This window comes from Salvia hispanica, chromosome 6 (genome assembly GCF_023119035.1).
Source record: "Salvia hispanica cultivar TCC Black 2014 chromosome 6, UniMelb_Shisp_WGS_1.0, whole genome shotgun sequence".
Taxonomy (NCBI): domain Eukaryota; kingdom Viridiplantae; phylum Streptophyta; class Magnoliopsida; order Lamiales; family Lamiaceae; genus Salvia; species Salvia hispanica.
In genome coordinates, this window is record NC_062970.1 from 17,444,392 (window position 1) to 17,457,466 (window position 13,075).

At 33.7% G+C, this 13,075-nt stretch overlaps 1 protein-coding gene and 1 long non-coding RNA gene across 2 annotated transcripts; one reads left to right on the forward strand and one right to left on the reverse strand.

The window, feature by feature from the left end:
• Positions 1 to 3,963: 3,963 nt before the first annotated feature.
• LOC125193681 (nicotianamine synthase) lies at positions 3,964 to 5,092 on the reverse strand. The gene has a single exon (XM_048091526.1). It carries the CDS (start codon positions 5,068 to 5,070, stop codon positions 4,144 to 4,146), a length of 927 nt encoding a protein of 308 aa, XP_047947483.1. The 5' UTR covers positions 5,071 to 5,092; the 3' UTR covers positions 3,964 to 4,143.
• Positions 5,093 to 9,418: 4,326 nt separating this feature from the next.
• Positions 9,419 to 11,641, forward strand: LOC125196636. Its single transcript, XR_007171914.1, has 4 exons — positions 9,419 to 9,688; positions 10,764 to 10,821; positions 11,048 to 11,122; positions 11,341 to 11,641. It is a non-coding gene; the product is annotated as an uncharacterized LOC125196636 (long non-coding RNA).
• The last annotated feature ends 1,434 nt before the right edge of the window (positions 11,642 to 13,075 follow it).

A 13,075-nucleotide genomic window follows, 5' to 3' on the forward strand; every position in this document is an offset into this window, starting at 1 on the left:
GAATATAAAATAGTAGTAATAATACAAAACTATAGTTGTATTGAATATTTCAATATCTTTTCCCATGCAAATTTCGATAAGGCTATGACATGATTTCGTTACATTCCAACTATTAAAAATAAAGTAGTAAAGGTTAAAACTGGTTTTAAACATATGACCATTTTACGTTTTTGGTCCTAAACATTACTCATTATTCCCTCCGTTTCACTATAGTTGAGGCGAAATTTTTCGGCACAGAGTTTTAGAAAGTAATGTTGGGTGTGTTAAATAAATAGATAAAAAAGTAAGGGAGAGGAAATGTATAGAGAATAAAGTATAAAGTGAATAAAGTAGAGAGAATAAAGTAAGAAAGGATAAAGTAAGAAAGAATAAAAAGTTACCATATAAGGAAATGACTCAACTATGAAGAAACTTTCCGAAATGGTAAAATGACTCAACTATAGTGAAACGGAGGGAGTATCTTTTGGATCTTTTGGTCTTGAACATATAGCCATTTTACGTTTTTGGTCTTAAACATGATCTTTTGGACTTTTTGGTCCTGAACATATGTTCATTTTACGTTTTTGGTCATAAACATTATCTTTTAGAGTTTTTGGTCCTGAACATATGGAAATTTGATCATTTTGGTCCTGGACTATCTGTTCCGTTAAAAACTAATGGTCAACGGGTTTAATCCCGATTTTGACCAAATTAAACTTTTAATTATGATTTTTTACTCCCTATTTATTTTTATATATATTCTTTTAAAATTAGAATTAAATAATATGTTTAGGTTTCTTATTTCTTCAGCATCGCGGTCGATTTCACTTCAGTTTCATCTTCTTCCTCCTTCCTCTCATCCTTCATCTTCACCAAAAAATTGTTATTGCTCCACAACAGGGTTTGAGAGGAAGAGAAAGGAAGCGAAGATGAAAGATGAGAGGAAGGAAGAAGATGAAATTGAAGTGAAATAGACCGCGATGCTGAAGAAATAAGAACCCTAAATATATTATTTAATTCTAATTTTAAAAGAATATTTATAAAAAATAATTAGGGAGTAAAAAATCCGAATTAAAAGTTTAATTTGGTCAAAATCGGGATTAAACCCAGTTGACCGTTAGTTTTTAACGGAACAGTTAGTTCAGGACCAAAATGATCAAATTTCCATATGTTTAGGACCAAAAAATTCAAAAGATAATGTTTAGGACCAAAAATGTAAAATGGTCATATGTTCAGGACCAAAAAAATCCAAAAGATAATGTTTAGGACCAAAAATGTAAAATGGTCATATGTTCAGGACTAAAAAATCCAAAAAATAATATTTAAGACCAAAAACGTAAAATGATCTTATGTGCAGAATCAATTTTGACCTTTACTCGAAATAAAATACCAAAAACAACAAATTAAAAGATGGTGACACTATTGTTGCGATTGGAGTATTATGTTTAATTTGTGAAATGTGAGAATGTTTGGAAATGGAATATTTCGATTCTCTTTCCCACCACACCATTTATGATCCCAATGTGATGTATTAATATTTAAATATTATAAAAACAGTCAAATTCAGTTACAGATGCAGTACTGTACTACTCAATTCATCGCCCGATTATAAAGTTTAATGTAGATGTCCATAGGATGTCAACATTCTAATGCTATCATACACTTTTTATTCCACCAAATTTTATGTACAAAATTGATAAGGTTACTCAATTAAATAATGGTTAATTATAAACTCTACGACCTTTTTCTTTTCCTTTTTTTAACCCAAAGTAGTTGCTGAGCTGGTTAGCGAATTATGTACTACTCCATTGAAGTAGTGATCAGCTGGTTAAACAAACACATGTAGGGTTTCCATATTTTCTATTTCAGTTTGGTTAGATTTTTAATCACAAAATGATATTCCATCTTATTGTTAGTTAGAAGATGTCATAATTATTTACTATATAAAACTGGCCGGGAAAAGTTATTTTCTTTCTTAATAAACTTAGATAGATAAATTTGTCATAATTTGTTCCGCCTAAGCTGATGACAATATCATGATTGAAATATAAGATTAAATTTGACAAATGATCTCCGTTTACTTGTTTTTTTCTCGTTGCTTAAAATTTCTAAAAATACATACTATATGTTTTCAAATTTTATTTGTTTCATAATTAGAATTAATGTTTAGCTTGTTGATAAAAATCACATGTTTTGAAACAAACATCATCATCTTGTAGTTGAGCTTGTTGGTAGTTTGCAGTTGTGTAGATACTTAGTTTACTACTCCCTCCGTCCCGGCTAAGATGACACATTGCTTAGCCGGCACGGGGTTTTAGGAGTTATTGGTTAAAGTGTTTAATTGAAGAGAGAGAAGGTGAGTGTAAGTATTAAAGTAGAGAGATAAAGAAAGATGTATATTTTAATAGGAGTGAGAAAAGTGGTTGAGTGTATTAATTGGAGAAAGCAAGTTACCAAAAAAGGAAATGTGTCATCTTAGTTGGGACAAACTAAAAAGGAAAACGTGTCATCTTAAGCGGGACGGAGGGAGTATAAGCTAATTACATATAAGTAGCGTTTGTGAATTAATTAGTTAAATTAAATTAATTATAAATAGATAATGGAGTAGTATAAAGTAGCTAACTAACTAGCTACTCCTACTTTATAAAACTAAATGGTGATCTAACACTATGCTATTTCACACAAGCAATCTTACTAACGAGTTTAGGCTTACGACGTGTGACACAATTAACTCTCTTAAGGGTTTGAGAGTTAGGAGTAAAGACAGAAAGAGAAAAGAGACTGTTGGAGAACCTATAAGAAGAGGATTACTTTCTTTTTCATTTTTAATATGTTCAATTACATAACTAAGACATCAACCTCTAAAGAGTTTAAGGCAGGTAGAGTCTCATGTAGAAAGTAACATGACTTGAATTGACTTCTGATTTTTGGAAGCACGGAAATCAAGACTGTGATGGATACATATAAGCCAAAATTATAAACGGAACAATATTGTACTACAAAATTCTTCTAATTGGATGATTCTAGAAGGTACATTTAATTCGTTGTATACTTAACACTGCATTGGTATTATGTTGCTAGATTATGATGAACATGTGAGTTAGCATATTACCTTGGTAGCAGAAAATATAATTCACTAGTTGTTCTATTCACCAACAGCTTAGTTTGAAAATTAACATGATATTATATGTGATGGGTGTGGGATTGGAATATGAATACCAGAAGAAGCACTATTTAAAATAGAAGAACTCTAACTATGACAGTATAGTAATTTGAAATGATATGTATATTAATTAAGCTCTAATTCTCCCTTAAACCTCACTTTCCTTATTCTACCATCAGATTAACTTTTGTATTTTCAAGCTAACGCTCACAGTAGTTCCAATTCCGAAATTTTAAATGGACTCATATTGTAAACTATATATATGCCGCATCGAATTTGACCTTAATTAATCAATTAATTAATTAATATAACTGATAAAGTTTTACATACAAACCTAAATTAATTACTTCTTATTAAAATAGTAGTGGTGGCCAAGCACAAGTGCTCCAACTGCCAAACCCTAACCAAGGGGAAAGTAGAGATAATTTCTTCCATCTTACTGATCAACTACGGTTCCCTTAATTTCTTGATTGCTAATCAGATTTAGCTCAGAGTCAATTAATGCTAAATTAATCCTTTAGGTTTGATGTAAGTTGTCTTTCCAATTGAACTATGGCATGATTATTGAATTGGCTGATTAATCCCTAACAATTTAACTGGTAACTTCGGCGAATATAATTTCACTGAATCCAAATGATTTGATGAGGACAGCAGCATTGCTTCAACATGTGTGGACATAAATATGGCAGCAATGAAATTCCCATCTTGTTTGTTTCAATCCTTGTTGAATTCAGCAATAATTCAATTAAAAAATCCTATGCTATAAGCATATCCATCGAACATCTCGAGAAGATTGAGCAAAACAATTAACAACCAAAATATTGGAGTTAAAGCACCAGTTATTAATCAATGTTATTCCTTCCCAAAACAACACAAGACGCACACATTAATTCGATTCGCAACACTACTAAAACTAATCACAATCACAATCATGAAAATCACAATGAGATAGATAGATAGATATAAAGAAAGAAATGATAGAGAACCCAATGCCAATTGGCTCAGCAGTGATGATCTTCCTCAATGAGAGAGAGAGGGTTGAAAGGCTGAAGCTCGGAGCACTTGGCGCAGAGCACGTGGGGGCCGAGGGGGGCCGGGTGCGGCCTCGGGCACCTCCTGGCCACCACAACAGAGTTGATGACGTCATCCGTGGGGTGGTAGAGCGACAGCAGCTCGAAGCCCCGCAGATGGCGCGGGTCGACCACGGGGTAGAGGAAGGCCCTCGCCCCGTGCGCGCTCCGCAGCATCAGGATCGCCCCCGCCGCCATGTTCTCCGCCAGATGCTCCACCACGTGCATCTTCTCCTCCGCATCCATCCCCACCAGCGCCGCCAGGAACACCACGTCGTACTCCCGGAGCACCTCCCCGGGAACGTCCATGATGTCGGCCGTGTGGAACTCCATCCGCCCCGATATCTCCGGGTGCGGGCCCACCAGCTTTCCCGCCATGGCGTTGGCGGACGCGTCGATGTCGAAGTTGTGGAACACGGCGGACTTGAGGTGGTTGGCCGCCAGGACGATGGAGGTCAGCGGGAGGGGCCCGGACCCCACGAAGGCCACACGGGCCGGGGTGGTCGGAGTGTGCTTGGAGAGGAGGTCGAACTCGAGGCGGCTGAGCTTGAGGTAGTTGGAGTGGTAAGGGAAGAGGGAGAGGTGGTCGAGGGGGCGGTCGAACGAGGCCAGGAGGGTGGTGAAGTGCTTCTCCATGAGGCCCTCTGCGCGGCCGCAGAGGGAGATAAGCTTCCCCCGCATCTCCTGGATCTCAGGGCAGAGCTTCGTGGGGTCGATGGGATGCGGGGGAATGCAGAGGTGGACGAGCTCTATGAAGAGCGCGTCCACCTCTTTGGAAGGGCTCAGGTCCTCCAGCTTCGAGATGCTCTCGTATAGCCGCAGGACTTTGAGAACAAGAGGGTCGCTTTGGCAAACCATCTTGCTTTGATTTAGGTTTTGATTACTAATGTGATTGTGGAGATTTGATGCCACCAAGGGGGCTATTTAATGGCAATTGTGGGGCCATCTCATGAGGGGGTGGGCAGCACCATTCATATACAATAATACAATATATATCTTGTTTTATTGTTTTGGTAGTGTGATTGAAATTTGTTATGGGATTATTTTTCATTGGCGTGTAAGTACTGTTTGCTTGTGCTAGATTATGCTCAAATTCAATTTGGTTGCGAAGATATTTTTGAGCAAAACATTAATATGTTTTGCACTAGTATGATGAGTTTAAAATCTATTAAGATTGTGATTGTGATAAAGATATGAGTTTTCATGAGTTACTAGTTATTGGTGGAATCTATGTTTTGTGTATATGTAAATTTTACATGTATGTAGAATATGAATGGAATAAAAAACGGCATAGGTCTTAGTACCCACCTAGCTATACATTAATTTAAATATAGATAATATCAAGTCACCAACTGACCCAGGCATATATGTAGTGACAAAACAAATTATTTGGTGGTCATGCTTACTAATTTTGTTTTTTCACAACAAATGAATGCGACCAAAGACTAATTCTCGAAATTCGGGAAACTATATATACTTGTATTCACTATATCAAAATCGAGTCTCATCTGAAAATCCTTTACACTTGAAAAAAACTTGGCATTTCATATTCACTCACTTAAATAGTAAAATATGTAAATTTCGACCTCAAATGGCAAAATACATTTTTCGGACACTCTCAATTTTAACATCAATCCCGTCCTTAAATATCAACATTATGTGACTATCAATTTCGGAGTGTCCTCTGATTTTACAGTGATTAATTTTATTTTATATGACAAAATTAAGACATTGCAAAATTCTCCTTAGCTAAAGATCATGGGTTCAATCTCACTTTCCTACAGTCTTCTGCATATATACAACATATAATTCTAAAAACATTTTTAATTCTATGCTAATACACAATACTATTACTATTAAACTTTGTGCTTGTGACAAACATATACTACAAGACATTAGTCTATGCGACTATGTTCATGCAAACATATATAGTAAACTAATAATTAAGTCTATGCATATGTAAATATATTTAAGTCATTGCTTGTGACACACACATATACTACTACTATTATATAATACTATGAATTTAGAGAAGGAAAGAGAGGCACAAAGCATGCAATAAGAATCTATCAACCAGGGGCCAACTTTGCAACGGGTTCACACGGACAATAATATAAATTTTAACATGAAATTATATATTAAAACAGTTTAATTGATACTTATTTGATTTGATACTTACAAATTTGAGATGATTTTAATTAGAGTGAACTACATAAATGGAACCTGATCTTTCACTTTCGCACGTAAATGGTACCTGATCTTTATTTTATATCGTTTTTGGTACCTATAAATCACATTTTTGGTACCTGATGCAATTTTCTTCCCAAAATGCCCTTTAAACAAATATATTTTCCCATTTATGTCATAAAGGGTATTTTGGGCATATATAAAATTTGTACCAAAAGTGATATTATAATATCTTCTCTCATTCTCCTAATTCTTTATACTATTATTATTAATCAATATTAATATTATTATTTTGATGTTATAAATTAATAATTAATTCATTTTTAATATCATTCAAATATACTTAAATATAATTATAGTTATAATTATATTTGATTATTATTGTTATAAAACTAAAAATTGATAGTAATTAATAAATAATTGTAGTATAGTTATATAAATTATGAATCACATAATATTATGTACTCCCTCCGTCCAGCAATAGCAGTCCCATTTCTAAAGGGCACGGGTTTTAAGAAAATTTTGGAATTTGTAATAAATGGTGTATGATAGTAGAATTTTGGATCCACTTAAAATATTTAATTTATAAATTCATCTTTTATGGTGCAATAATTTTTTTATTTTAGTTTTTTTTATCACTGTTTTTATTCCAAATTATCCCACAATCAAAGTAAACAAAACTCACTAATTGCAGTCACAATACAAGATTTAAACACCAAGAACGGAGCCAAACCAAACCAAACCAGCTCAAGGCAATACACGCAGCAAAAACCACACTTTAAATCAAACCCAATCTGAATCGATTTCAAAAGATGAGATTAATGAATCAAATCTAGCACCAAACTTAAATCAAAGATCAAAAACCGTATAGAGGCAACAGGAACAGATTTTTCAAGAACAAATTTTTTTGAAATTAATACTCCAATACAACAATGTATTGGATCTTTGTCCAAATCAGGCACAGAACCAGTGGAAAAAACCTAATTACACTTAACACAACAATTAATTTTAAGAAGAGGAAGGGGATTAGGGTTCGCCGAGAGAGAGAGATAAGGAACAATTTTTGGACTGTATTGCAGAGAGAAGGAGATGACCGATTATGGTTTGATATAGGGTGGAGGAGGCAGCGCGGTGGAGGCGGTAGGCGATGAGGAGACGGTGGAGGCGGCGTGGTACGGCGGCGTGGTAGAGGCGGCGTGGTAGAGGCAGCGTGGTGGAGGCGACGGACGATAAGGAGACGATGGCGATGGCGATGGAGATGGCGGCGGCGCGGTGGAGGCAGCGTGGTGGAGGCGGCGGTGGAGGCGGTGGAGGATTAGGTTTTCCGAGAGAGAATGCGAGAATGAGAGAGAGAGAATGGAAATTAGGGAATCAATTTGGGGGGTTTTTGGATGGCATTTTTGAAATTTAAGTGAATGAGTAGGGTAATTAGATTGTCCAAATATGGTAAGTAGAACCGGGACTCCTATTCTCGGACGTCCCAAAACGGAAAAACGGGACTTCTATTGTTGGACGGAGGGAGTAATAGTTATAATTATTATTTTACATTAAATTAATAACTAATCAATATAGATTATTATTGTTATTATACTAAAAACTGATAGTAATTAATAAATAATTATAGTATAATTATATAAATTATGAATCGCATAATATTATGTAATAAATATTATTATTTTACATTAAATTAGTAACTAATCAATATAGCCTTAATAAAAATTTAACATTGTGAATTGTATTCATAATGATATAAAAAGTTGAATATTTTTAGTTAGGTGTTTCAACCTTAAAATGAATATAAAATAATTTAATAAAAAATATTCAATTGATTTAATTACTTTAAATAATTAATTTAATTAGATATTTTTATTTTTTATTTATATTATGAATGCAATTAGATGTATGTATATAACACTAAAAAGAAAGAAGAAAGAAGAAGAAAGAAGAAACATAAACTAAGGAGAAAAAAGATAGTAAAAGAAAGGAAGATAAAATACTAAAAAGAAAGAAGAAAATGAAGAAAAAAGAAAGAAGAAGAAAAAGAGAAATAAGAAAGGAAGAAAAATAATCACATATTTGGTACTCCCTCCGTTCCAGAGAAGATGTCACACTTGGGAAATGACACGAGATTTTAGGAGATGTTATTTTGTGTGTTAAGTGGTGAGAGAAAATATAATTTTATAATTGATGTGAGAAGGAACTTTTTCCAAAAGAGGAAATGTGACATCTTTTGTGGGACAAACTAAAAAGGAAAGTGTGACATCTTTTGTGGGACGGAGGGAGTACTATTTAATGGAAATTTCCAAAAATATCCTTCATGAAAAAAAAATCACATATTTGGTACCTATGATTATTTTTGTCACTGGGTACCAAAAACGATATAAAATAAAGATCAGATACTGTTTATGTGCGAAAGTGAAAAATCAGGTACGATTTACGTAGTTCACTCTTTTAATTAATACGTGCAACAAATATATTACTAATTCCAAAGTTCTTTTAATTAATACGTGCAAGAAATATATTACTAATTCCAAAGTTATAAGGAATCATTGAATTCACACTTGTTTCTTTAATTAGTAACGATTCCACAAGTACTTTCTTAAAGTGCCGTTGATAGTGTTCAAAGGATATTACATTGGACACTACAAAAAATTTCGCTGATTAGCAGCAAATTTAGCAGCGGATGGAAGTCTGTTACTAATAGTGACAGAATTGTAACAGAATGTCCGTTGGAAAAAAATAGTAACGGAGTTTGCAGCGGATATTCATTATATGTTCGCGGTATAATAGCGTGCCATAACTAGTGGTGGAATTAGTAGCAGATTGGTACCAGCTACGATTTAGCAACGGAAACATCCACTATTAATTATTTTTTTATTAAAAAAATTCAAAATTGGAGAAATTAATGCCTTGGCAACGGATTATTTGTCGTTACTAAATAGCAGCGGAGAATGGCCGTTGCAAACCTGCGTAGGACCGAATCGCTGCAAACCGTGACTAGGATTTAATTAGGTTTTAAACTTAGTCAAATTTTACCACGCCTCACGTTTACACTTAATTAAACACAACCCCAACCACCCCTCTACACGCCTCACGCCGCCGATCTGCAATCAACCGCCGCTGGTGCCGCTCTACCGTCCACATACACCTCCGCTGCTCTCCTCCAAACGCTGCTGCTGCTTTTCTCAGCTTACGTCGCCGCCGCAGCTGCTCTGCTCTAAACGTTGCTGCTCCGCACTCCACCGCCACCGCCACCGCCGCTACTCTGCTCTGAACGCCGCCGCCGCCGGTTCTTTCTCCTTCCTTCTATCTATGTATATTATGTTGTTAATTTTTTTTAGGGATTTTTTAGGCTTGAATTCAACTTTTAATCGACACAATTTCTTCACATTTTGAAGTAATATTGTCAACACAATTTCACTTCTTCACTATTTTAGGCGTGAGCTTTCCCGAATTTTCACTGCTAATATTTATTATGTATACATAATTATATATGTTTAGGATTAAGGAATGAAAAGTGGTGTGCTATCAATAATTGAATAACATGGAGTATTTTATATGATTTGTTTCTTGTTGATTCTGCATTTCAATAAGCAAGACAATTTATATATGTTTATGGAATTAGGGAATGAAAAAGGGATGTAAGTTTATTAATAAAAGATGTGCTTGAAAGGAACTTTTAATCAACATAACTTCTTCACATTTTTAGGCGTGAGATTTCATTGATTTTTTGTTTGAAGTGAATGGCTCCCTCAGCTGCATTCCAGTTACTTTGGATACATATTTGTACATGTATAGGAATTAGGGAATGAAAATTAGGTTGTTAGTTTTCTAATAGAAGGAGTGTATTTATTTGATTTGGACCCCTATGTCTTCTGCTGGTTCTGCATTTCTCCCATCCATGAGCAAGGCAAAATTTATATATGTATAAGGATTAGGGGAATCTTTTACTAAGTAACATGTTGTCTAACTTGGGGGATTTTTGTATATAAGATTGAAGCCATTGATGCATATTATTCTTGTCTACACTGATTTATTCAAACTAGCTATGAGGATTTGATTCATGATGATTGAATATTACTCCAATTTTTGTTCTATTGTATTTGAGTATTGATTGCTTCCCCATAGCTTCGTAATTAACATAAAGCAACTGATTAGCAAGAAAGAAAGCAAATGACTAACAAGTGAAGATGTTTTAAATTGTAAATAGTTATAGCAAATGAGCAATATGAAGTATAATTAGTGCATTTTCTTATTGTAGATGTTTTGTGTACTTATGTTTTGTGTACTTATAAAAGCATTAGTAGTATTGATGAATTAGGACTCAATTTTATCACATGTATTGACATTCTGTTTTCTTGTAGTTTCTTTCCATAGAGAGATACATCACATGCTTTTGTTGTCCTAGAAGAGCTTGTCAAGGTCAGTATTTACTATTTGCATCATTGTATGTGTTTACTATTGCATCACTGTTATACATCTAAATGGTTTTCCCCTTTAATATAAATGGAACTAATTATTTGCATTATATGATTGATTATGCATGAATGCATATGCTGGCTCTTCACTTTAATTAATTGTCATGTTTGTGATTAGATAATTTAGATTGTTAGGTTTCCATAAATTTCTATTCTTAATAATATTTCAGGTCTACACTTTAGCATTGTTGCTAAAGAAAAAAGAATAAGCTAAAGATACGTTAAGAGAAGAGTTTATTACAAAGGTTAGCATCTTTATCTTTTTTCTTTATGTTTTTTGGTACCATGACCCAAATAGTGGTAATAGCACTCAGTATATTGTTTATAGGAGAATTTTAGGGTGTGGATAGTGGTTAGGTTTGAGGTGGAGTCTTGTCGGCTTCACCGACCCAATTTGCTGTGAAGTGAGGGTGATTTTGTGCTTTGATTGTGAATGCTAATTAGTTAAGAGTTTGTACTGCAGTAAGAATTTTGGAGGGTCGTCAGCAAGTGGACCGCAAACTTGAAGAGATGAAGAAAATTTCAATGATGAGCGCGAGAAGAGAATGGAATTAGAGGAAGATATGACGATTCTAAATGAGAAGATGGACCAGTTGATGTACCATAGTCCTATAACTCCCGTTGTTCAGTCTCGTAGTCATGATTCTGAAGAATTATGAGTTTGACCACTATTTTGTAATTCACTATCAACTATATTCCAAAGTCATGACAATATCGAACTTCATGTAATTTGCAAAATATTTATTAGTATATTTATTATATTATTCTTTGCTACAAAGAATTGTTATTTATTTGTTGAGATGTTGGTTTGTTGTAAATAGGTTGTCGTAACTAGGTAAGCAATAAAAAATTGATTAGTAAAATAAATTTAAAATTAGCAACGGAATAGCAACATAATAGTAATATCTAAAGTAAAAATAAAAAACTCCAGTAGCAGAATATATCCCCTGCTATTCTACTGGTAATAAACTTTTGCTACTAATCCGCCAGTATTAGCAACGGATATATCCGCTGCTAAATTTGATTCATTTCGTTTCCAATCTGATTTCAATTTAGTAGCGTATATAGTCTGTTGGAAATCCGTTGCTAATTATTAGTAGCGGATTATTCATTAACTCATTACACTCATATTCAATTATTAAATCAATATATAAAAGTGAGATTCACATTTCACTGAACTTATTTAGCAAGTTTTTTTAATAAAGTCAAACAATTTCTTAAAACCTGTGACGAAACTATAAATGACAGAGGGAGCCAGTAATAGTAATATTAACATTTATAACCAGTAATATTGACATTTACAATCAATCGGGTCATGTCCTTTGGTTTTTAGTCTTTGCTTATCTACATTTTTTAATCTAAAACAGTGCCTTCATACCTTAAAAATGATTGCCAAATAAAATGCGAGAACTAATGCTTGGTTACAGATATTCAATAAATTATTACCATCATTTTCGATTTCCAATTTTTTGGTCTCCAAGATAACAAGATAATGTTGTTTAGCAAATTTAAACACTTAATATCGCGATCGTTTATCATCTAGTCGTCTGTTAGGACACAAGTCCTTGTAGTTTGAAGTTGAACCATGTCATTTGTAAAATAAAAATAGAAATTGCACACTGAATAACCATTGTTTAATTAATACCTCATGAAATAAAAATAGAAAAGAAATAAAAATAGAAAACTATTTATTATAATAAAATAATACTCCATTTGTCCGCGATTAATTGACACCAATTTTTTTTTTGTCGATTCACTATTAATTGATATTTTTTTACTATTTTTGGCAATAACTCTTACTCCCTCCGACCCAGTTTTGGAGTCATATTTTGTCATAAAAGTCTGCCTCAGTTTTAGAGTCACATTTAGAATTTTCAATATTTGGTCATACAATTTTATCCATTGTTCATCAAAATTACATCAAGATGTCATTATCTACGTTACAATAAACCAAAATAAAAATAAAAAACTAAAAAGTCAAAAAGGGACCAACCTTCAACCATCTCACTTCATTTATCACACACTCCACTAATTCCTTAAAACTCATGCCATAATTAAACGTGACTCTAAATGTGAGACGTAAGGAGTACTTTCTAAAACCTTTCCAATCTATTTTTTATTATATTTCTTAAAATTAGTATTTATTATTCGTAGACGGAGAGTAAGTGCAACTATTAGTGTCATTTTGAAAATCACCT